General features: G+C 50.2%; 1 protein-coding gene across 10 annotated transcripts in view; it reads left to right on the forward strand.

Annotated features, from left to right (window-relative positions):
• The window catches only part of MYRF (myelin regulatory factor), a 109,510-nt gene continuing 83,456 nt past the window's right edge, over nucleotides 1-26,054 (forward strand). For 3 of the 10 annotated variants that reach the window (XM_043516546.1, XM_043516544.1, XM_043516550.1), the window contains exon 1: nucleotides 974-1,356. In XM_043516546.1, coding sequence (XP_043372481.1) covers nucleotides 1,311-1,356 — 46 coding nt within the window. In that variant the 5' untranslated portion in view covers nucleotides 974-1,310. Of the gene's footprint in view, nucleotides 59-971; nucleotides 1,357-26,054 lie in introns of those variants that run through there. The other 7 variants (XM_038406571.2, XM_038406570.2, XM_043516551.1 and 4 more) reach the window with 4 other exon arrangements.

Raw genomic sequence — 26,054 nt, forward strand, 5'->3', positions numbered from 1 at the left:
AGTGGAGCTCTGGCAGGACACTCACTCTTTCTCTCATGACACTGATGGTGATGGAAGGGTAAGTAATTTGTATGGAACACGCAGAGGGCATTTCTGAAAGTGACAAATCGGTTAGTATTGTCTCACCTAGGGAGGTGAAACTGGGCCATAAGGCCAAAGATCTGACTGGGCTTTCTCAGATCTCTTTGTGAACTAGCTCAGGTTCTCTTCCCAAAACACACGCTTTGGGGTTATTTTTCAGCAGGGCTGGCAGTCTAGCTCCTGTCAGTGAATCACTGCAGTCCAGACTCCCTCATACAGCCTACAGCGTGGGTAGGCTAGTGTTTGTGAGTGACCCTACAAAGCCGTGTGTTCAGTCCGAACCCCACACCCCAAACAACTCTACAGTAAAGAGACAGTGTGGGCAAGCTTGTGTTTGTGAGTGACTTTACATGAACAAAGCAGCGTGTGCAGCCCCTCCCCTACCACTGTTCCTGACCTTAACAAAGCAGTGGGCTTAGCTCAGCCCGACAAAGGGCAAGGCCAGTAACAAACCAGCGCTTGTGACTGACCCTATAAAAAACAAAGAAGTTTATGCAAGCCACCTTAGAGTAACAAACGGTGGGAGAGGGGGTGTTGTTATCCAGAGTCACCCTAACTGGGGGTGTGCGGACCTCCCAGAGCTATCCTACAATAACAACAACCCTCGCTGGCGGGGAAGGGGGAAATGAGGGTCCCAGCCCCCGCGGGGGAGCAGAAATGACAGGCGCTGTGCAGGCTTAGGGGGCAGGAGCGTGGGGGCAGGAAGGTGAGCGCGGCTGCCCCGGGCAGGCTGCGGGACTGTCCCAGGGCGATGGAAGGGAGCGGCCCCGGCTCCCCCAGGCAGGGTGCTTGCATTGCCCGCGGCGGCCGGCAGAGGGGCCGGGCCGGGCCGGGCCGGGCCGGGAGGCGGAGCGGCGGGGCCGGAGGGAGGAGCCGCGCGGCGGGCAGGGCGCCCCGGAGCCAGCCGCCCAAGTTGAGTGTCAGGGCTGCTGCTGTTTCTCGGAGGCCGATGGGCAGCTGCCGGGGCCGGACGGGGCCGACGCCCCTCGGGGGGAGCCGCGGCGGCTGCTGAGGGCTCCGCAGAGGGGCGCACTCGGGGGCGCCAGAGCCGGGTCGGCCGGGGCGCGGGGAGCAGGCGGGGGAGCGGAGCGGGGCAGCCCGAGCGCTCAGGGGCCGGTCCCCGGCGGCGCTGCGCGGCCCGAGCCCCCGGGCGTCCCCTCTGCGTGCCCGGGGGGATGCCCCCCTGCGGGCTCGGCCACTAGCCCGGCAGCCCGGTGCATGGCCCAGCTATGGAGGTGGTGGATGAGACGGAGGCTCTGCAGCGCTTCTTCGAAGGTGAGAGACCGCGGTGGGCAGCCCGGGACCCCCGGGCAGAGCGGGGCGCAGACACCCCGCAGCCAGCACCTGGCCGCAGCCCCCCGCCCCCCATCCCCACTGATCCCACACCTCTGCCCAGGGACCCGAGAACATGGCCCATCTTGAGCAGGGACCTGGGTTCAGGCCACCATCCTCCCCCCCGCCAAGCCTGTACCCTCAAGCAGGGACCTGGGCACAGAAGCTGCTCGGAGGGACCGGTGCCCATCCCCAGCCCTCGCACCCCTAGCGGGAAGCTGAGCCTCGTTTGCCACCCTCGTGACTGGGTACCTGCCTCACTGCAGATGGAGGAAGTTGAACACAAGCCCCGCATCCCCCCCCACCGACTGGGGTTTAGGCATGGGCCCTGCCCATCACCCCATGAGCACAGCTCACCACAGGGACAAGGCTATCAACCTGCTGCCTCCTTACCGCTGAACAGGGACATGCCAGACCCAGCACTGCCAAGTCAGGGACACAGGCTCTCAGCAGACACATGCCACCATCGTAGTCTTCACCGTTACACAGAGCCCAGCACCAGACCAGCCTCTAGAGTCACCTCCAGACCAAAGGCCTCCAGACCAGTCCCCTGAGCCATGGATGTCAGGCTCCTTGACTGAGGATCTCAGTACATCTCCATCACCCCATGGCTTGCAGTATAGATCCCCCTGCTCCCAGACCAAGGACATCAGCACAGGTTCCCTCCCCTGCTCCCTCTGTCCCATTGGAAAGGGACTCCTTACAGAGCTCTTCCTGCTCTGCTCCAACTGCCCCTCTGATCGATAATACCTACTATAACATTCTGGGCTGGGGGCTAAATCACCATTTTAATTAGCTTCCGTAGGCTGGCACTGCACAATCAGAGAGACAGATTCCCCTCAATCCACAGAAGACCTTGTCTCATATTCTCCTTTTAACGCCAATGTGAATCAGGAATGGCTCTGTTGAGGCCAGAGGAGCTATGGTGGTGTAATGTTGGTACAAGAGGAGAATCAGGCCCCTTTTGCTGGGTTCTGGACAAAGATGAAGGGTAGAAAGTGACCATTTAGTAATAACTGAATAGTTAGTAAAGTTAAACTGTTGCATTAAGAATCACTCAGTTGAATGAAGGTTATGGAGCAATTGGGGCCCTGCCACCAGTTCTGACCTTTGTTTTAATTCCTCTTTCCTCTCACTGTTTCTCCTCACTGCCTCATCTTTGTGCACCTCTCTTTGCTCTGTCTCTCTGCATTTCTTTTTTTGTCAGTTCTTTTTCTCTCTCCTCTTTCCCTTTGTTAGGTGTCCCCAGTCTCCCCAAGAGCCCTCTTCCTGTGGTTTCTGCTAACCTGCTTTCCACGGGGAAGGGCGGCAGCAGAGGGGCGACTAACTTTTCAGGTGTGCATGTGCAGAATATCTGCACTTTGCATTCAGCTCATTGCACAAAGAGCCTGTGGCAAAGGGAAAATATGGAGGATCATCTTAGCCAGTTTCTCTTTTTTACAGGTCCTGGGAGCTTTTGTTGCTGGTGATGATATAATCTCCAATTGACTTGAGGGCTGGATTAATACATTGATCAAGCCCAGAGTTTGGCTCCCCTCCTGCTGGTATTTTTGTTGAGATTCACTCGCTCTGTGTTTGGGGAGTGCAGCTTGCTGATACTTTATTCACAGAGAATAAGGAGATGGGGATTGTATGAGGAAATGATGAGCTTGTTTGCCATGGAATCTGCCCAGATCGTAGGGAAATGAATGCATGGTCAGTGGAAGGTGCTTTATCTAATGATTTGGACTATGGCTGCTTCTCTTTCTGTTTCTTCTCCTGTTCTGGTTTCTGTGAAATCTTTCCCTTTGTTGTCTCTATAGCTCCTCTCTCTCTTTTCCTCAAAAGGAAAAGATTCTCTTGTTTTTCTAGTCCTGATCCTGAGTCCCATGTGGAACAAGATTAACCAGGCAGGAAGTCTTGCTCCAGAGGCTCTTACATGCACCAAACTGCTTCCTAGTCAGCCTTTGTTTTCAGTTGGGGTCCAGTTGGACTTAGTTCCTGGTGGCCCCATTCCCAATCCAGCTGCATCCTCAACCCGCTGAACACCAGTCTCCTAGCTTCTAAGCTTCATCACGCCCCCACCCTTGGCTGTCCCATTCGTGCTGTGCTGTGTGATATTTAGAAGCAGTGAACTTTGGTTGCCTTTCTCTCATTGTCACTTTCAGGGGGGTGTTTTGTATTTCACAGGGTTTCGAGAGCCATGTGATTGATTTATTTTTGGTGAACCCTAAAAATCTCTTACCCCTGCCTTCCCCTGTGAAAATGGAAAGCAAAGAAAACCGGGGCTGCGGGACACTTCATTCACGTCTGCAAGTTGCTCAGTTGTGTAACTTTTTTATTTTAGCTCTTAGTTTGCACTGCAGCCTGCAGCATGGCAGTTTGTTTCCCAAGGGCAGCTCATCCTGTTCTGTTGTGTTAATCCATGTCTGTTACACTGTGGTAGGTGAGGATGAGAGGGGAATGGAGGAGTAAGCTTTAGCACAAAGGATCACCGCTTGTGGAAAGAGGTGATGAGGAGATTCTTTTCTCTCTCTCATACATGCCAGCTATCCAGGGTGTTTTGAAGGAGTGAATGGTGAAACTGATCATCAGCTATTAGGAGTTGAAGGTTGGTGCCTATCTTGCTAGATTTCCAGCAAGGAGTCAGATTTAACTTGGGATCTCAGTGTCCTGAGAGATCAGTGATCTCCGGACGGGTAGTATACAGGCATACCTTGTTTCTTCTTGGCATGCTAGACATGTCTTCATTTACAAGGATAAACTCTATTTGTAGGACTGATTCATATCCGCACAATTAACTTCTTTAAACTGAGTATCCCTGTTGCTTCCCATGGAAAGCTGCACGTTTGAATCAATACTTCCCCTCTTAGAGTGAATTCATTTTTCTTTCTCCGTAGCACCCTCTGAGTAAGTGGAGATTTCACAGTAATGGGAATTTCTTTCTGCACATTGCAACATGCTGAAATAATTTGAGGAGTCCATTCTACTTCACTATAAACTGAGTCTCACCAGATCCGAGTCTGCTGTTAGCACTTCCACCATATTTATGAATAATCTTTTAGCACTTGATATTTTCGAAGTGCTGTACAAGGGTTAACTAATTAATCCTTGCAACCTTTTGGGAAGCAGGTAGGATTAAAACCCACGAGATCCTAACCCCTAGCCTCATATTCAGTCTGCTCGACATAGAATCATAGAACTGGAAGGGACCTTGAGAGGTCAGCTAGTCCAGTTCCTTGCACATTGCTGCTTCTGGTATTTACACATCTATTCATAGCAAAATCCTTCTGTAGAGAACTGTTGAAATCTTCCGTGGGGAAAGGGTTATTTTTCCATGTTTTAACTGGTGTCGATACGGCGTTCAGGATAGAAGCTTTTCCTGGGATCACAGCATCATCCTTAAGTTTTCACTTTGCCTAAGCAGTCATTCCTTTGTGTGTGAACAATCCTTGGATCCCCGGCTTTGGGCCTGGCTGGTGAGGAGTGAGCTTGATTCTGGTTCCCCTTGGGTCTGAAAATCTCAGGAGCTGGGACTTTATTTCAGGAAGACGTTTCCTGGTTTCAGTCAGACTGGAGTTACCCATCTTTCTCCCGTAGGAGTTTGCTGCTTTGGCACGGAACTTGGAGATATGGAAAGACAAAGGAGATAAAGAGAGAATGGAAATGTTTGGGGCATTGCTCTGAGATTTGGGAGGGATGAGGAGATTTTGGATTGAATGAGACTTTGAAGGCATCTAGAGGAGGTTTGGGTGCAGGCTTTGCTGATGGGAGGAAGATGCTGGGGTTGGTAGTGTATGCTCTGAGGGTTCTCTGGACAGGCGTTTCCCTATCCTTAGTCCAAAAGAACCTAGCTCTTTGGGTCTGACTGTTCCTTAGTTTTTGCTACAGCCCATCGCATTACCACCCAGCAGAGGAAATGGAAAGCCTCGTGGCAGAGAGTGGGATGGTGGAGGCTCTGGCAGGGAAGGTAAAGGAATTAAGTTTGGTCTCTGCACAGTGTTTACCTAGAGCGTTTGTATTTTGTATCAAAGGGAAGGTGGGGAGTATAAAAAGCCTGACCCTTGGCTGGCACCCTGCTAGAAACTCTACCTTCCTCCCTGCCTAACACTCACACGAGGGAACCAGTTACGACAGAGCTCAACTATTCGGGATCCCTCTCTCTCTCGGCTAATTTACGAGATAAGAGGTAGTTAAAGAATGTACATCGGGAAAGATGTGCCGAGCGGTTTTAAAAGGAAGAACAAGCAGGACTGGGGGTGAATGGCGCCTTGGCAGCTGTCTGAGGGTTGGCCTGTTAAATCTTTTTGTAGGGTGTTAGTGGGTAAAGTTCCCCTGTGTATAGCAAGCCTGTGTGTGTGTGTGTGTGTGTACACACAGACTGATTGTGTTTGCTCGCATGCTCACGAGGGCTGCCATAGCTCTGCTGTTGAATTGTTGGTCGTTGCCTGAAGGGTCACAGGAATCTCTCAGCTGTGAGTGTGAAAGAATGAGTGTGTGTCGTTGTTTATCAGCCAGGGAGCGAGTGGATGTTTAGTCAGTGTGTGTGTATTAATGGGACTGAGACAGTGCCCTTCTCTGGTGCCTTCCATCCTGGATCTCAGCTGGCTTTCCAGACATCATTAGGGAATAGAGCCCCTCTGCAAGGCAGCTCAGGACTGTCATCCTTGTTTTACAGATGGGGATACGGAGGCAGAGAGCGTTGAAGTGACTTGCCCAAGGTCAGATGAGGGAAGAGCAGGGAATTGAACCTGGAGCTACTGACTTCCATTCTCATCCCTTGGTCTAACCACTCCCTCTCCTTTTGTTGGTATGTGGTCATGTCTGCACTATAGCTGCTACAGCAGCACAGCTACACCACTGCAGCCATGCTGCTGCAGAGCCATAGTGTAGATGCTTCCCACAGTGATGGAGGGTTTTTTCTATCGCTATAGATAATCCACCTCTCTGGGTGGCAGTAGCTAGGTCAGTGTAGCCGTGTCTACACTGGAGTTAGGCCGGCATAGCTGCAGTGCTCAGGGGTGAGAATTTTTCACACCTCCTGAATGCCGTGTCTGTCACCCTAATGTTTCAATGTAGACTGGATAATGCAGTGGAACAATAAGCAGTCACACAAGGGGTGAGCAAAAATCAGTTGCTGAACAGAGTTGGTCTTTGAAAAAAGATGGAGCAGAATTCCACTCTGCCACTGGATCCCCAGCTGGGGCAAAGCATCCCCACTCAAGTGATTGGAGCTTAGCTGATTTATGTCTGCTGAGGATCTGGCTCATTGTTAGTGAGCCTATAGGGAGGCCTCTCAAGACAGGCGGTAGTTTCAGGTTCCTGCCCCACCAGGGTGTTGTGACGGTATGACTGAGGGGTCCCAAAGGAGCCAGAGAGAAACTGATTTGAGGACACAGGTGTGAGGGGGCTTATGATGGGACCCAGATGGACAATTTGGGGGTCTCCTGTGACAGAACTGGCACAAATGGGTTATCATAATGGGAGCAAAGGGGGCAGAGGGACTTCAGGCCTGGGGCCTCCAGGGTGGGAGCTGGAGGCTGCATGCCTAGGCACCAGGCAGGGATGCTGTGTAGGAGGCAGAGGCAATACTATTGAAGTGCCGTGAACATGGATATAGGCTGAATCCGTGAACTTGCACATCTGACGCCACAGCCTCAGAGTGCCCTGGCTCTGAGATCCTCCCCACCACCCTGTGCAAAGGAAAGGTGGCTGTGGAAATGGGAGTGGTGATGCAGAATTTGCCATGGAGAGGGGTGGGGTGGTGTTTGGAGGTGAGACCAGAGCAGGGAGAGGACTGCAGGGAGCTTGCATCTCTGCTGCACCTCTCATCCAGCTGGCTCCCAAAGGACTTTAGTATATTTAGTAGGAGTAACTTCCCCCACCACTGAAATGCAGCCACCTCTGGGGTGGAACGTGGCAGCTGTTAGCGCACACAGCAATACTTCACATGAGTTTGGGACAGGAACTGACCATGATGCTTTATCTAATCAAGAATGTAGGGAGCATTTTGTTGGCAGAACATAATTATTTGAATTGAAATTTGCCCAGAAAACAGACAGGGGTAACACCCCTCCTCTTGTGAGGGTCTCTCGTGACCATAAGGGATCAGAGCCTCAGCTTGATGTCTCGTTTGGAAGATGGCCTCTCCAGCAGACCAGGATCTCATAGGGCTGTGCTGTGGGGCTGAGTCATTCCTGACTCAGAGGTAAGAGCCCCATATATTGAACACCAGCAGGTGCTCTGCATTAATCCAGGAACAGGGCTTCACAAATGCTCCTCAGCCCTGGCTACTGGGCTTATCAGCTCAGCTGCGCTGCTGTCCGGGCCTCAGGGCTTGCTGGCTCAGCCATGCCACTGCCCCTCAGCCTTTGCCACTGGCTTCCTCTGAGTACTCCCCACTGCTGTCATTTCTGAGGAGAGCTTTCCCTGGGGAATCACACCTCATCCAGTCGGGGTGCAGACACTGAGTGGGGAACCGTGGGGTGCTCTGGCCTGTGAGTGAATGCAGAAAGCCCCTCGCCGCCCCCCAGGAGAGCTGGTGGGTCACCTGCTCCGAATGCAGGACATATCTTCTCCGGGGCTGGTGTCCAGCTCGGCCCTGCTTGCGTGGAGGAGGATGAGGGACAGTGGACCAGCAGGGTGGCCGCCTCGCTAGCGGCTGTTTGTTGCGGGCAGGAAGCTAAGAGGCTTTGTGTGGAGAATTTCGCTGAGCAGAGTTAGCCTGTGACAGAACAGCCCTGGGGAAGCTGGTACAGCACAAACACATGACCGGCCCTTTTGGTAATCCCCCCACAGACCCAAATCCCAGAGGGTGCCTGTTAGAGTGAGGCGCTGCACAGAGGAGGCAGCCTCCTGGCCTCCTCAGCCCCCCACCCCTCGCAGAGAGAATAGAAAACCCAGCCGGCAGCAGCGCTGGGGTCCACACGAGCCGAGTGAGACAGCGGGATGACCGAGGAGGAGAGCGGGGATGCTGGAGCGTGACACCCGTTGTCACCACACTCAGGATGCGCTGGATCCGAGCAGGTAGCTTCTTACGGCCCTTCCACTGCGGAGTTTTCCTCTGTGTCTGCCTGTCTGTTCTCCTCTCTCTTGCCATCTGACCTCTCCTGCCCACCTGTCTGCTTTGGATCTATACATTGGTCCCAGAGGAGAGTGGGCAATTTGAGGCCACTGGTGAGCATAGCCCCCTTTCCAGGCCCCCTGCAGGGGAGAGGGAGGAACCCAGCACCCAATGAATGCCAGCCTTGGTCCCAGACACAGAGGGAGATAGTAGCTGTGGCCTGTCTTGGGAGGATGGAAGGAGAAGGCTCCCAGGAACCATGGCCATATCCTGCTACCAGGTGTGAGCCCAACACAGAACAACCTGCTCCCCCATCCAGGGTCTCTCAGTTCTGGCAGTGTTTCCCCAGGTGCAGCCCACTGCCCCTCACCTGTGCCATATGGGCTCCTCTTTCCCTGGGGCTGAGAACATGGGGGAGGGGAGAAGGGAAGAGGAAGTGGGAGAAGGGCAGAGCTGTTGGTGAGGATGTACGGGGTCTGGGAGTAGATCCGGGAGGGGGTGGGGGTGGGGGTTGATGAGGAGCTCGGGGTTATTCTGGGTGCTGTGATTCAGAAAGAGCAACACGTGCTAATGTCCACAGAGGTTCCCTCTGGAGTTCGGGTGACCAGGGTCTGAGACATTCTTTGCCACAAGTTCTTCCTGATGTGGGCTTCTGTTCTGGCCCAGTTGGCTGGGAGTGCTGGCTGGAGAAGGCCCCGGCTGGTGGCTAGTGGGAGCTGGCGGTTGGAGGTGGTGGCTGCCAGTGGCACAAATGGGGTCCTGCTAGGGACTGGGAGTTCCTGACTGAAGGGGACACATCAGTGGCTGAGGTTGCTAGAGGGGAGGGCTCCTCCCAATGTTGGGAGGGGCGGGAGTGTTGGTGGGGATGGCCAGGATGCTGGTTGCAGTGAGCCTGGCTTTTAAGGATTGCATCCCTTGGAGCTGGTTAGTAACATTTGAGCAGCGGTGCACCTGGACCTGGGTCCCTTCACCATTCATTTGTTTGTAGGCAGCGGCAGCAGGCGCCAGCTGTGATTCCCTCTGTCCGGCTGTGAGGTGAAGGATCAGGTCCTGCCTTGTGAATTGCATCTCAGGGCAATTTGAGGCACAAGGGCAGGGGTTGAACTGCACTGGAGTGCTGGTTATTCCACTGAGAAGCCTGATGGGGAAGCAGGGCCTGGGGGCACTGCGTTTCCCCCTTGCTTGGTCTGGCAAGCCCCTGGAGAATGGAGATGCCCTCTGGTCTTGTCAGCATCGCCAGAGCTGGCCGAACTCTGCAAGGAAGCCACCCTGATCATTTTGCTCCAACAGTGCCTGCAGCCCTTCCCCAGGAGTATTCATCTCAGTGAATGCTCGCGTGCTAGGTGGCTGGTGGGAAGCAGAAGCCTTGCAGACGCACCATGAGCTGGTCCGAACCAGAAGCCACTCGTCAGAGCCCTCTTCCTAGTTTATAAAAGTGTGAGTCATCCAATGAGGGGGCACAGACAATAGCAGGTGACCAAAGCGACCTATCACCCAGCAGGAAGGATGAATATTCAGATAGCTGCCATGAGCTGTTGGTGGGCATCCCTGGGGCTGAGGTGGGTTTGTATCAAGCATTCATGGAACAGGCTTTGGTGATCAAGCAGGGAGGGCCCACCGTCCATCCGGGAACAGGAGTAGGGGTGCCATTGGCTGGTACGCTCCTTGTCCCCAGCTCACCATGTGGCCTATGCTAGAGTCTCTCTCATACGGTGTCTCTGAGAGGGCTTTGTGCACCGACAACCCAGAAGAATGAAGTCTGCTGTATCCACAGAACAGGGGCAGTGCTGGCAGTGCCTCTTTCCCTCCCACCCCCAGACTGCCCCTTGCCAGGTGTGTTCTTAGGGGGCTCAGGCCTAAGGGGAGCAGGAAATTTGGTCAGCGGCCACAATCAGCTTTTGGCTTCTCTGCTCCAACCGTCAACAGTGAGGCTGCCAACGAGTACTGGATAGAATGGGCTTTGCGATGCAGACACCGATCTCTTTGGAAGTAGGCTGAGGTCACTGAGCTCATGGCACTGTAAAAGCATTACATAGGAATGCCTCGTAGTCACCTCTGATCTGAGGCTGGATTGGACCCAGTGAGAGGGGAAAGGCTTGGTGGCCGGCCGGCAGCCCTTGAGCCCACTCCTTTGGTCCTGGTGGCTACACCTGCTCCGCAAAGGCTCCACTCGTGTGGTTTGGTGGCCACTTTTCTGTCTGGCTTATGTGCAGTTGGTGTTTGCGACTGGCTTGCTGGCTGTGATTAGGTCTCTCTTAGCCCTTCGCTCTGCTTTGCTAGAGCAGGGAGGTCGCCAATGTTCTTGGGCCAGATTCATCCGGAGTGCAACTCCAGAGCTGTTACACCTGGGGTGAACTGGCCCCTTGGTCTGTTCATTGCCCAGAAGTGCTGTGGAGGCTCCGTCTGCGACTAATCTGGCCCTAGGTCAATGGCTGCTCCTCCTGGGGAGCTCTTCCCACCCTAGGGCCGGGGCTGGCTCCTCTCCTCTGCTTCATTCTGTCCTGGTCTCTCTTCTACATCTGACCGTGTAGCTGGAAATAATAGACAGCAGATGCATTTTAAAGGGAGAGAGAGAGAAATGGGATCCTCCTAGACTCTCCCTGTCCTGGGCTTGGGCCATGGCTGATATGCGCAGCCGGGGCTCACCCTGTGTGTGCAGGGCCCCTACTCCCCTCCCCCCCGCATAGAATTAAAGACTCTCTATTCTAAACAAGGGTCCTATGGACTTCAGGGCTGTAACTGGTGTGTCCCTTCCCCTATGCTGCCTGTCTCCTCTCTGGCTGAAGGACCCCAGGGCAATACCCTTGTTGGCTCACAGCTCAGGTGACCCTAGGGGTAGACCCCATTGTAAACTCCCAGTGCGGTGTGCCATTTGTCACCCATCCAGCGAGGAAAGCTGCGGGGTGGCTGCCTTGCACAGTATGCTGGGTAACTCCCTGCTCTTGATTGACTGGGCCTTGCCCTTGGACTTTGTGCTGTCTGATAAGAACCCCAATGAGCTAAATGGATCTGAGCAATGATTAACTCAATGTGTGCACTGCCAGGGAATGGGGAGCTGCTCTCTGGAGACACAAATGGGAGCTCAGTGCAGGACTGATTGAGCCCAGCCTTTAATTCCCCATTGGGTGCCCCTCCCATGTGCCAGCTCTTAGCACTAGTCATCTCTGGGCAGCATCCTTCATGGGAGACAGACCTGGGCAAACATCTCCTTCCTGTCTCTTCCCGGCAAAGACAAACTGATGGGTGTAACCAGTGAGACAAGAGCAGCCCCCTAGATAAGGGGGAGAGGCCGCAGGAGGACAGCGCGCTCCAGAGGGTAAGGTGTGCTCTTAGCAGGGATAGGGAAAGGATCCCCATGGACACATCTCATTATAAAGGTGGCTTCTCCACCCCCTTTCCTTTCTACGCAGTGCCCCTTGCTGGCTGGGGCCCATTGGCCTGTCCCCTGGGTAACTCCCTCTCTGTTTCTAGGGTGCTCCCTGCTGGCTGCGGCAGAGTGGCTTCCTACTGCACACTTGCGAACCAGCACTGTCTGAATGGGTAGGGCCTGGTAGGGGGATCTGTCATACATGATGGTGGTGGGGTGCCTGGCTGAGCAGGAGTTCCCCCTGTAGCATGCACTGGAGAGCGATGATGAAGGGTGTGTCTGAGCGGAGGGCTTCCCTCCTGCAGAAGGAATGTAACGTGACACCAGCCGGGTACTTATCTTGCTGAACTTTGATGCCTTTACCTAAGATGGTGGGAGAGAGATCTCTGGGGCAGAACTGCAAGTCCCAGGAGAGTGGCTGGCCATGGTTGCAAAACACAAATGGCAAGTGGTGTGGAAAAGCGAGTGAGGGCAGGGCAGGGCACTAGCCTGGCTCCTGGGATGGTGACGTGGGCTGCTCTTCATGTGGGTGACTAGAAACACATGGGATGGATTATTAAATGGCCTCATTTGTTCAGTTCCGTGACTTGTGGGGGAAGCGTAAATTTCAGCAGATGAGCAGTGGTACATGAGCTGAAGGCTTCACCTTGTCTAACCCTCCACCAACCACTGCTCCCTCTCCCTATCTTTCACCTTCTCCTCCCACTCTGTCCATCCGTCCCTCTTTCCCATCCTCTCTCCCACCTCCCTGACTTCCTCCTTTTCTCTCTCCATATCTGTCATAACTCTTTTCCATTTAATTGGGGCAGGTGGATGCTTTTATTTCATTCATTTACCATAGTTATCTGCAAACTACCCTAAGAGTAAGAACAAAAAGGAGAGGGAGGGGCCTAAAGGCATGCTGACAAGTACATACTATCCAAAATGTGGGGACCCCAAGATTCGTGGTCCCTTTTGGCCTTGGAATCTATGATTCCTTTAAAAAAAACACCAATGGAAACACTTTTTGTTGAGATTTAAACCATCCCCACAGAGTCTGCAACCTTAACATTGCAGCACTGGGCTACTGCATGAGAGTCGAAGTGTCAGATCGACTAGGCTGATTTTGTTGTTGCAAAGCAAACATATAGCAATTGATGGAGGAGAGGAGCTGTAGAGGCAGCATGGCCAAGGGGATAAGCCACTGTCCTGGGTCTTCCAAAAGAACCTAAGAGAGTTAAATGCCCACAGTGAATGAGAGCTGGGAGTCTCAGTCCTGAAGGCTCCTTTGCCAATCCCAGCTCGGGGATGCTGGGTAACCTTGGGAAGTCGCGTCCTCTTCTGATCATTGTCTGTTTTGTCAATCAGTAAGCTACTTGGGACAGGGCCTATCTGCTGCAATGTGTTTGTACAGCACCCTGCATAATAGGGCACCGATCTTCCCTGCAGCCTCTAGGTGCTACTGAAATGCAAATAATGAAGAGAATTTAAATTAAATCTTTAGTAACTGCTTAGCTGTAATAATCTTAGGTGTTGCTAATAATAATCTTGATGCCTCTTTACAAAATACAAATCAGCCAACCAGTGGCAACCTAGATAAAGAGTCAGTCAATCAATCAACCAGCTTGTTCCTTGGGATTTTCTTTTCTGACAAAAGGCTGTGATTGGCACTGATAAAGCAAAGCCCTTAAATGCATGCTTATGCCCTGTCACAGGGTGACTGGTCCCTTTAAGAGGGAACAGGTCCCGTTCACCTGTGACTGGTTAGTTGCCTGTCCTCTATACAGACCCAGGCAGTATATGAAAATGGGGAACAAGAAAGGGCAGCAGGGAATGCGGTGAGAGATGCCTGGAAAGAGCTGCATGAGGCCTGAGAGCTGGCAATGAAGAGAGCTGGTGCACAGAGAGGACTGATGAGAGCAGTTGGTGAGAACTGGCTGGAGCTGGGGAACCTGGCCGAGTAGAACATTCATATGCAGGCTCCTAGGTAAAAGGGAAGAACCTACTCAGTCAGGGCAGTTGAGCCCCCCCAAAAAGAGGGTTGATTGTTCAGAGAGGTTCCCATGAGAAAAAGGTGAGCAGGACTTGTAGGCAAAGGAGTCTGGGGGGGTGGGAGCCCTCCTGCCGAAGCCCTGAGTTGAGGGCTGCGGGAGAAGTGTTGCAGAAGGCTTGGAGAATTGCCAGAGGCCCTGGAATAGGGGCCCAGGAATTAAAAAGAGGGACTGTTCACTCTCAGGTGGCCTGGAGAATGGGGCCCTGGAACAGGGCCAGAGGACCTGGGGAGTGGAGCAGTTCACTCTTGGGTGGGCAGCCTGGAGAATGGGGCCCTGGAGTGGGGATGGAGAACTGCTGCATTTTAACCTATCTTACTGTGGCATTTCAAGAATTGTCTGTTTTAAGAGGGATCAGCTGGTGGCTGCTGTTATACTAATAAATTATGCCTGGACGCAGGGCTTGAACTGGACTCTGAGTGGGACATTTCTGTCTCTGGAGAGGTGGTAACTGTCAGTCTGATATGTGAGGAGAAGATGGGCAACGTAGTTGGCACCAGGCACTGCAGGGGAGGGTGGGGCAGGACTTGCCTGTATTGCCACAGGAGGGCTCCCTGGATGGGAGTGAGCCACGTTATGTGCCCCTTTGACTTCAATGGGGATTAAGCATCTGCTTAAAGTAAAGCAAGTGCTTAAATGCTGTGCTGAATTGGGACCATTGGGGGTCTTTCATTATTTGTGGCATGCCAATAGAACGTCTTTGGCACTGAACGCTATGCGGAAAAAGGCAATCCTTACCCTAAGGAGCAGCGGCTACAGGTTAAACCATAGGTGTGATCCATTGGCAAATCTTAGGCATGGGAGGGTTCTTTTTCTGTTTTAATCCTAAACTTGTTTCCTGTGGAGGTTCTAGGATAAATGAGTTTTTGGAACGGAGGGAAAGGGGTGGGTGGCTTGGTGGGTGGGTCCCACGCAGAGGGGCAGTGTGGTGACATGCACAGAGAAGGGTAGGAAGCAATAAATGGGCCATTGAGACAGGTACCGCCCTGGGAGTGAGGGGGGCATAGTCAGAACCAAGGTGGGGAAGGGCGGAGCTGCGTAGAATTCGGAAAGCCAGGATGAAAAATTTGAGCGAGATGTGGTGTTGATGGGGGAGCTGCTGGAGGGACTCACAAAGGGGAGCAACGTGGTTGCCCAAGAGTCAAGAGGGAGAATTTATAATTAGAGATGTGCTGATTTGCCTGGGGAAGTTCTGCTCTCTTTGAGAGCTGGGTTCCTCTGGCTTGGGATTTTTGCTTCAAGGGTGCTTTTACAGGCATGCATCTGGGGAGTCCTATCTTGAGCACCACAGTTCTGATCATCCCAAGGAATATTTCAAGATGAAGGAGACAATCGTTTTAGGTGTGTCTGTGCTGGGAATTGTCAGCGGTAGCAGCATTAGTGTTGTCTGGGCACAGCCATTCTTATCATTGTTGCCTAGTGGTAGAAGCACCCTGGGTATGCTATAGCTTCTGTTGTTGCCATTCTTTGTGGGACCACACTGGTTCGAGAGAGTGAAAGGCCTTTGTGGGTGACCACAATCATTGGGTTTAGGAAACTTTAGGGGACTCTGTTAATCAGTTTAGAATCAGGATTGTGGACGGCTCCCGCAGCTGATGTCAATTGGCGTAACTCCTGTGAAACCAACAGAACTACACTGATTTGCAACCCTTGAGGATCTGACCCATAACATAGGGGCTGGAAAGTTTTCATAGTATGTTTTTAAATGAGAAAAAAAAAAAGGTTTATTTTATTTAAACATTCTCCGTGCAGTGCTGGAAACCCAGACACCGCAGCACTGAGCTAGTGTCTGAGAACCAGAGAGCAGGAACTGACAGGCACTAGAAAGTGGAACTGATTCATCTTTTTTCGCTGCTCAGGCTGAGCGAAGTTCAGCAACTAAACAAAGAGCAGCAGGGAGTGCAAAGGAAGTTAGGGTCCAGTGCTCCAAATTACTTACAGGAGGAAATGTTATTCATGCGAAGAAACCTGTTGAAGACGATGGCTTTGCAGGATTGGGCTCCTAGACTTGTAAAAGTTGTTTCCATTTGAATCAAGCTGTTGGTCAAATGGGTCAGGACGTTTTTCAAAATACATGAGAACCCCACTAATTCCCGCTCCGCTGGTTCACAAACCCAATACCTCTGGATTTACGAGAGAGCTCTGAACGCGCTTCTCCATTAAAGGTCTAATATCCAAGAGCTGTTGTGACGTCTCATGTTACTAAGGTGTTACTCCTTGCTATGATTTGAGTTGTGGTGGTGATTAGAGCCTGCACCTGAGATCAGGGTCCCATTATGTGAGGTGCTGGACAAACACACAGTAAGAGACAGTCCCTGCCCTGAAGCGCATACAGTCCATATAGACAAGCTGGACAAACAGGACTGGCCATTGGGGTGGCCTCTCTGGGAAGGGGTCCAAATCCCTGAGTCTTTTCACTTGTGCTCTTGGGGGGTGGGGTGGCTCTAGAAACATTTTCCGTCTTGGGTGACAAAATATCTAGGGCCTGCCCTGTGGACAAAGCGGGGGAGGAAAGGAAAGATGATTATTTCCATGTTACAGTTGGTGAACTAAGGCTCCCCAAGGGAGTCAGCAACTGAGCTCAGAATCGAACCTACATCTCCTGGGTGTCTTAACCACACGACCAGCCTTCCCCTCTAGCTGTACACACTTAACAAGGGAGTGTCACAAATAATTAAAACTCAGCTACATTGCTAAAATAATTGAGCAAAGTCCAGTTTGTGAGTTCATATCCCTTGTGTACTTTCTTTCCCCCATTTGCTTACCTGAAAATTCACAAAATTCCATAACTGGCAATGAATTTTTTAGCGAAGTTCTGCTGTGTGTGGTTTTTGTATCTTGAAAATGTCTCTTCTTTAAACAAAGAAGTTATGAAGTTTCATAGATTTTATTTTTAAGCCCAAAAAGGACCATTAAATCATCTAGTCTGACCTCTTGTGTAACATTGCCCTGAATAATACTAAAACTGAGGGGGGAATTCATGAAAACGTTGGTGGTATTTACTGCAATTGGAATTTATCCAAGACATTGAGGTTAATACCCGTGTTCCTGCTAAAAGACCCATGGGATTTTTGATCATGTGTGACATGGTTTAAGATCTCATCTGAAAAACATTATAGCCCCATGCTGGGGCATTCACAGAGAAGACCATTTCCTTCTGAATCAGTCTTTACAGAACCTTTAAAGACCAAAGTTCTGACGTGGCGCAACCTCGTGAGAGCTGCTGGGATCACAACCCACGGTGGCATGGCTGCGTGGGACAGGAGCCCCAGCGTTAGCTTGGGGGAAGGTGGAGAAGTCACAGGAGGATTAGTGCAGATTAGCAATTATATATTTCTTTCAAATTAGGCTTTCTTTAAAACAATAATAATGTTTCAAACAAGAACATACAGCTCAATGGGCAGCCAGGGCTCCTGACTCCCTGGACAATCATGTTCTCAGCACAGGGTCCCTGGAGGAGACTTTGTATGAGTAGGATCCTTGATCCTCCGCCTCAGCCCCTGTTACCAGCCCCCTGTATGCTCTGTGTTATATCTCAAAGAAGAAGGCAAGGGGGTTGAGAGGACTGGGACCCAGAGATCTGATCTGAGTCTGTTCCTGGCTCTGACACTGACTTGCTTTGTGACCTTGGGCAAGACACTTTACCTCCCGGTGGTGCTCTCTCTCCTTTTGACCTTTGTCTTGTTGATTAAGATTGTCAGCTCTTTTGGGCAAGGACCATCTCACTCTGTGTTTGAACAGCTCACTTCACAATGGGCCCTCCATCTTGGCTCAGGCCTCTAGATACTAGCATAATATAAATAATTAAGAAGGTGCCCATGATCTAGGAAGTTATTCTCTGCATGGGATGAGCAGAGGGGATATCGAAGGTGGCTATGCTATATGGATCAAAGCTCTCGAGACTGGGGATATCTGGGAAACTGGAGAATAGAAGAGGAATGCCCTGTTGGCTTGGGTGGGTGTGGTTGACTGGCCCATTGGCATGTCCCCAAATATGAGTGCTATCTGGTTAAGAATAGATTGTTGTATTGAAAAGCACTGTGGGAAACTGTATTTGCCTCTCACATGATGCTTGTACAGTAGTGAGAGAAGTGCAGGGAGGATGTGGCCTCTAGAGCGGTTACTCTCCTAGTACCTTGGACAGCAGTGTTGTCATTTAAATATATTTCCTAATGTCATTTGTCCTGCAAGAAGAATAGATCTCTGCTCACTTCCTTAGCATGTTTCAAGCTCTGGAGGGAAACGTGAGGGTTAACCTCCATATATATCACCCAGGGAGGTGCAGTGGGATGAAGGGAAGTTTGAGCTTTCTTCAATGAACTCGCTGTGCCCTTTCTCCATCTGTTATTCTCCACGCAGCACACCTGGGATTTTGGGAAAGGTATGGCCCATTAGGCTTGTCTTCACATTCAGCCCTAAACCACAAGAGCCAGGGAACATTGCCCACCACTGACGGCCATGGAAGAGATCAGGTGATGCTGGAAGAGACCAAGGAAATCTAAGATTGGGGAAATGCTTCTGTGGAAGAGCCCAGTGCAACTGATGGGCCTTTGGAAGAGAGAAATTGTAGCTCTGAATGGGGTGGACCTTTGGAAGAGGACAAGTTTCATTGGCAATGGAGACAAGTCTTTGCAGGGACCAGGTGCAGCCCATGACTTGAAGAGCCAGAGTGTGTGAACCCATCAACTCTGAGAAGGCTGCTCTGGGTGGAGCCCGGGCCCTCTGGGTTCAGAGAAGCATCCGTGGTGTGTGGCAGGGGGAGGTTTCAGGTGGAAATGGAGAAGAGGTTTGAAGATGGTATTAGTATCAAGTGAGCAGGACAGGGAGGTTGGGCTGGAGAACAGGTGGGATGTGGGTTTGGATAATGGATTGTGGGCTTATCAAAGGGAGTAGAGAGTGGGATGGGTAGAGAATGGGTCACTGGAAGTAGGGTTGGGGGATACTTTCCCAAACCAATTTTAACTTTGTTAAATGGTTCTAGTTTAGGGCATGTGCAACCCACTGGAGAGCTTATCAGAGCACAGAGGTCTGTGTGATAGCGTAATAGAGTTTAAGGCCAGAAGGGACCACCAAATCAGCTAATCTGACACAGGTCACCACACCACCACCCAGCACTTGCATGCTAAACCCACAACTGAAATTAGACCAAAGTATTGCAGTCCAAAGGAGACTAAACTATCATGTGCCACAGGCAGAGAACAGGAGGGACTGAGATGCACCAAGTCCCCAGCAATGGCAGGAAACTGATTGTGAGACACACCCAGTTAATCCCAGCAGGTGACCTGCACTCCATGCTACAAAGGATGTCGAAACCCCCCGAAGGTCACTTCCAATCTGACTTGGGGGAAAATTCCCTTCTGACTCTACATATAGGGATCAGATAGATCCTGAGCATGTGAACAAAAACCAGCCAACTAAGCACAGAACAAGACAACTAAGCTCTTAGTTCTTATGTCACTAATCTTCAGATGTGTGTCATCTTTCTCCAAGGATGTTTAGATCAGGTCTCGTTTTACAATCAGCAGGTCCAGAGAACTTGCATCCAAGAATTTAGAAGAGCTGGCTGAGAAGCTTGCTGGGTGGTTAATGTTGATTTTTCAGTAACACTGAGGATGTTCCAGAAGACAAAGAAAGCTAATCTTGTGCCAATATTTAAAAGGGTAAATGGGATGACCCAGGCAATTATAGGCCTGTCAGTCTGACATCGATCCCAGGTAACTTAATGGAGTGGTTGATATGGGACTCGATTAATAAAGATTTAAAGGAGGGTAATTTAATTAATGCCAATCAACATGAGTTTATGGAAAATAGATCCTGTCAAACTAACAGTTTTTTTTTATTACAAGTTTGGTTGGTAAAGTTAATAGGGTTGATGTAATATACTTAGACTTCTGTAAGGCATTGGACTGGGTATCACATGACATTTTCATTAAAAAACTAGACTGATGTAAAATAACATGGCAAACATTAAATGGATTAAAAGCTGGCTAACCAATAAGTCTCAAAATGTAACTGTAAATGAGGAATCCTCATTGAGCAGGTATGTTTCTACTGGAGTCCCACAGGGATTGATTATTGGCCTTTATGCTATTTAACATTTTTTATCAGTGACCTGGAAGAAAACATTGATAAAGTTTGCAGATGACACACAAATTGGGGAGTGGTAAATAACGGACAATCAGGTGACTGATATAGAACGATCTGGATCACTTGGTAAGCTGGGCAAAAGCAAATAATAAGAACGGCCCTACTGGGTCAAACCAAAGGTCCATCTAGCCCAGTATCCTGTCTTCCGACAGTGGCCAATGCCAGGTGCCCCAGAGGAAAAGAACAGAACAGGTAATCATCAAGTGATCCATCCCCTGTCGCTCATTCCAAGCTTCTTATGTTTTAACAGGGCTAAATGTAAAGGTAGACATCTAGGAACAAAGAATGGAGGCTATATTTACAGGATGGGGGGCTCTATCCTGGGAAGCAGCTACTCTGAAAAAGATTGGGGAGGAATGGTGGATAATCTGCTGAACATGAGCTCCCAGTGTTAGGCTGTGGCCAAAAGGGCTAGTGTGACCCTTTGATGCATAACAAGGGAATCTTGAGGAGGAGTGAAGAGATTATTTTACCTCTGAATTTGGCACTGGTTACTGGAATACCAGTCCAGTTCTGATGTCCACAACTCAATAAGGATGCTGGTTAACTGGAGAGGTTCAGAGAAGAGCCACAGGAGTGATTAAAGGATTAGATCCCATGCCTTATAGTGATAGACTCAAGAAGCTCAGTCTCTTTAGTTTACAAAAGAGAAGATTAAGGGGTAACTTGATTACAGTATTTCTTTTTTGTTTTATTTGTTTTTATAGGCCTTGTAGGCCTCATTGGTCCAGTTAGGCCAAGAATATCCTGTGGTCTGCTTCTGGCCAGCACCAGGAGGCACGGAGGAATGGGTAGAAATGAGGGAGGGGGAAAAAACTATAGAACCTCAAGGAAAGTGTGATTCTACTATCTGAGTCTCTGGTCAATTATCTGTTTAGCTCATCCTGCTACAAACTGACCATTTCCTCCATCCCTACTACTTCCCTGTTATGTCATCTTTCAGTCCTGGCTTCCAAAATGGTTACCAAACGTTGCTGAAATCTCTTAACACCCTTGAGAGGCTGGTAATCTCCTGCCTGGAATAAGGGAATGATCTTCCTGGTTTGTTTATAGCTTCTGACCCATGGCTGAAGGATTATGGACAAAGCATAATGTTAAACCACAATTCTCTGTTCTATGTATATTCTTACAGTGTGTTTGTCACCATAGTATCTGAGCATGCTCCTGCAGTGCATTAAGCATTGTGACTAACATCTGCCACGTTGTTTGTTCTGTCATCGTCTCCTCGGGGGAGAAGTGTGTGTAATGGAGTGTTTTGTATTGGTAGTGTGACCCTTTTTTTTTTTTTTAATATACTTATTTCTCTGTTTTATGTCAGAGAAGGCAAGGTCAAAGAAATGCGCCTTGCACTTGGTGCAGAAAGTGGTGAGGTTTGTTGTGGTCCTGGGAGAGGTCATTCCACAGTCTTGGGCCAGCCCTGGAGAAAGTTGTGGCTCCTGCACACTTGAACTCTGTCCTTTGTGTAGAGAGTTCCATTGTGCCAGAGAAGTAAAGTTGTTGACCACAGTCTTCATCCCAGAGCTTTACACCATCTTTTAGATATCCTGGCCCCAGGCCATGGAGCACCTTGAAGATAAAAGACCAAGAGCAGAGGGCAGGTGTGATGTGCTCACGGTAGCCTGTGTTGCTGAGGAGATGCAATGCAGTGTTCTGTGCTAGTTGGAGTTTCCTAAGTGCTGAAGGTTTCATGCCCAGGTATAGTGCATTGCTGTAGTCTGGCTGAGAGGTGATGAAGGTATGAATAACAGAGGCTAAGTCATCGTCTGCTAGGATGGGTCAGTGTCCTAGCCTAATGGCGACGATAGAAAGTGTAGGATACATCTATGGGAGAGGTCAGCGAAGAAAGGTGGGTGTGTGTCTTCAACCAACGGAGGCCAACTGCACCGTGGCTGAAAGCTCTTCAGAATACCTTCTTCTGTCCATCAGCATTGCCTCCGTCTTGCTCAGATTCAGCCAGCTGTTCTTCACCCATGAGCTCATCCCATCCAAGCACTGAGCTATCTTGGCGGTAGTGATGTACTCGTATGTGGCGAAGGATAGGTAGAGCTGCGTAACTTCTGCATATCACTGGCATTTGAGTCTGGGTTGTCTGACCAGTTCACCTGGTGGCTGCATGTGGCTGTTGAAAAGGAGAGAGAATTGAGCTTATGGGACTCTGTGATGGGGTCCTCCACTCACTGCTAGGATGGCACTGCCTCCTGGAGAAGAGCTTGCCAGGTCAGTGCCCCTTCCCATGGTTGCACACCATCGCTCTGTCTCTCACTGCACAAGCTGCTGCTTCCTCTTCATGACTCAGTGACCTGGCTGGAGGGCTATCTCTGTTTCCCACTTCTGCGGTATCAAAGTCCCTTCTCCCTAGCAGTCCTAGGCAGTCTTCCCTCTCACTGCCCCCTGATGCCACTCTCTCAGTGGCTGGTAGGGGAACCTGGGTCCAGCCTCTACTCTGCGTTCCAGCTCAGGGACTGTCTAGCAGCCAAGGTCTGGTCTCTTCTAGACCTTACTGCCTTTCTCTGAACCTTCTCCTACCAACTGGCACTCCCCGCTCTCTGGCTTTGCCAGCTTCCTAAATCCCCCCTCCCAGGGAGTAACTGTGGGCTACCTGTCCCTGTTGCCTCCAAAGACGTCTCCCTTCTCGCAGGGAGTGACTGCAGACTCTTCCAGCAGTCCCCTTTCTCCTTCCAATTTCCTGTCTTTATAGTTCCAGCCCAGCTTGCTCCTCCCCAGCTGGGCTACCTCACTCAGTCAGGGGATTACTTGGCCACCTAATTCCCCTCAGCGGTGGCTCGCTGGGTTAATTGGCCCCCTTCTCACTCTGCATTAACCCTTTCTGGGCAAGTGCGGCGGTAAACACCCCATCACAGACTCCACATATGAGGGGACTAGGAGGTGTGCGTACAGTTTTCCATCCCTTCTTGTTGGGTGTGTCCCTCCAAGAAGAACTCACATTATTTAGTGCATTACCTTGCACCCCTGCCACCTGTCTTAGGTGAGACAGCAGTGTCTTATGATAAACAGTGTCTAATGCTGCAGAAAAGTCTGGGAGGATGAGAATGGATGTCTGTCCTCCATCCACTGATGGGACGTGATCATCCATCAATGCCACTAAAGCGGTTTCAGTTCCATGCCCTGGCCTGAATCCAGATTATGCTGGGTCTAGAATATTAGCTTCAGCTCTATAGGCTTGTGCTTGGTCTGTGGCTAGCTGCTTTGAGCTTGCTCAGACACGGAAAGTTTGATGCTCCGTGGTAGTTGGGTAGAACTGATGTGTCCAGGGAAGGTTTCCTCAGTGTTGGCTGGACTGATGCGTGTTAGAAGGAGGAAGGGAAGATTTCTTCTCTGAATGATGCATCGGCTATTTGAGTCAGGAGTGGCACAAGTTGCTCCTGGCTGTATCATGTATCAGTATATCATATTAGAGGAAGGTGTCTAGAGGGGATTGCACAATGGTCATTGTCCACTCTCATCCTATTTAGTGTCTTCACTTATGAGTTCGAAGACCCCCACCTCCCAAAAAAACCCCCGTGGACAATGGGTAAGCTATGGAAGTGCTGTGACTACTGCTTTTTATACTGACCAGTAATGTTTCATTGTTTCCTTCTGCTGCACTGTCTGTTTGTTGAGTCTGCCTGTTGTCTCTTGTCTTAACCTTAGAGTGTAAGCTCTTCAGGACCTGGACCATCTCTTTGTTATTTGTGTGTACGGCGCTAAGCATTGTGGAGCCCTGATTCCTGATTGGGACCCCTAGGAGCTGCCAGAATATAAACAATAATTGGTAATTTAAAAAGAGTTACAGGAATCAGAAATGTGGGCCAAAAATCAAAAGTGAGAAAGATGGGCCAGATCCTCTGACCTGAATTTCTGTTGAAGTAAAGGGAGCTTTGCTGATTTATACCAGCTGAAAATCTGGCCCTCAATTTGGAAAAATACAAGTTAATTCATCTGGGGAAAAATAATTCCAAGCATGTATACTCAATGGAGGGAGGCTGCTGGGAAGCAGTAAGACTGCAAGAGACCTTGGGTGATAGTGGATGGAAAATTAGATTTGGAGTTTGCAGTGTTATATGGCAGCATGAAAGGTCAATGCAATACTGGACTATGTATGAAGAGGCATCACATAATGCATCGTCTTCTCCATTTGGTTGTTGAATGACAGCACCTAGGATTTTGGGCTAGGTGGATATTGGGTCTGGGGATCACATTACCAGGCAGCTTGGAGGGAGGTCAGAGAAGAGTCACAGAAATGATCAGGGACGGAAAGGTTGACTTATTAGGAGAGACTAATGGAGTTTAGCTAAAAGACAATTAATAGTCTGACTATGGAACCCATATGTTGGCCAGCAACAATTTATGTCAGTGGTCCCCTTGATTTTCCTGGTTCTTGGGTTCTCAGCTGGTTCATGATATCAGTTCACACATTGAATACAAAGGGTGTAAACCACAAAGAGGGAGAGGAATTATTTAGTACAAGGGGTCTCAGCAGGGGTGATGAATAGAAATGAGGACAGGCTGAATATCAGGAAGAGCTCCCTGACAGTGAGATCGCTTAGGCTGTGGAATAGTCTCTCAGCAGAAGTGGGGGGAAGTCCCATCACTTGGGAAGTTTTCAAACTAGACTGGACAGAACTGTGAAAAATGAATTGTCATGCGCAATCCTGTTCTGTCCCCAGTGGGACAAACTGAATGATCGAACAGATCTTTTGATTTAATGACTCACGCCACTTGTGTAATTTCCTTTCCTTCCCACTCCCTCTTGTTGTCCATCTCTTTGTTAAAGTTGCACAGGCTGCCAGTGAAACTGAGTAACGGTTCAAACACTTATTGCTAAATTTTATCCCCCAGATAATTTTAAAATAAATGTTAAAAACATGAAGTGCTTGCAGTGCTGGTAGAAGGAGCTGGACTAGCTGCTGGGGAGGGGCAATGTGGGAGACTTGAGGGTGGCTTTTGTGGTGTGGACACCTGGTTATTCAGAACTGGATTGAGACCCCTAAATGTATGTCACATGAGCCTCTGACCAGTCAGCAGATGGTGATTTAATTTGCTGTTAACTGGATTTGAACAGTTAACCAAGCAGTCTTCTATTGCCTGTCTGCTCTGACCTGTGGGACCAGTTCGCCTCTCATGATCAATGGGAGTCTTGCCACTAACTTTCAAAGGAATGGGATTGTGGGGAGGGGTAGCTCAGTGGTTTGAGCATTGGCCTGCTAAACCCAGGGTTGTGAGTTCAGTCCTTGAGGGGGCCATTTAGGGATCTGGGGCAAACATTGGAGAATGGCCCTGCTTTGAGCAGGGGGTTGGACTAGATGACCTCCTGAGGTCCCTTCCAACCCTGATATTCTATGATGGGCCCTATTTGTGTGATCTGTTTGCTGTCCGTGCCCCTTCTCGCCCTTCTTCTCTCTTAACTTTATTTCCCAATCCGCTGCCTTGTGCAGGCTCCCAGAGGATTTTACCCTCCTAGCCCCACTGTGGTAGCATCCACCACCCCCTTCAGTGCTACTCACGCAAAATCAGGCATCTGATCTATTTTTCACACCATATTCCCATGGATTTTTATTCTGCCCTTTCCTGTGCTGAGTTTTTGTTTGTTGTAACTGTGATACACGCTTTCACCCTGATTGATTTCCCTTTCCATCCGAGTAAGCTCCTCTTACTCCCACCAGTCAGGCTGTCCTGGGGAAAGTGAGTTTTGCTTCTGAATAGTAGTGAGGTATATTGTAGTGTCCAAAGGATCAGAGATTAGCTGAGGCTGGCTTTACGAGACACTCGCTGAGGAAGCCAGACTAGAAGCACCTGAGATGGAAATTCTAACAATAAGGTGGCCAGAGTTAAGGGGAAAGGATGAATGTTGTTTCGTGCAGCCATCTGCTGGCAATGAACTTTGAGCTATTTCCCCAGCTGCTGTTCCAGGATGATCTTCACGAAGGGGAGTATGTTGCATGGGTATGCAGGCACCTGTACCTGGTGGGGGTCTGACTGTGTGTGTGCGCGCGTGCATTGTGCCCGTAGAAAGGAATACAACATGCCTCTTCCCTTCCCTCCTTTAAGGGACAGC

The sequence above is a fragment of the Dermochelys coriacea genome, chromosome 6 (assembly GCF_009764565.3).
Source record: "Dermochelys coriacea isolate rDerCor1 chromosome 6, rDerCor1.pri.v4, whole genome shotgun sequence".
Classification (NCBI taxonomy): domain Eukaryota; kingdom Metazoa; phylum Chordata; order Testudines; family Dermochelyidae; genus Dermochelys; species Dermochelys coriacea.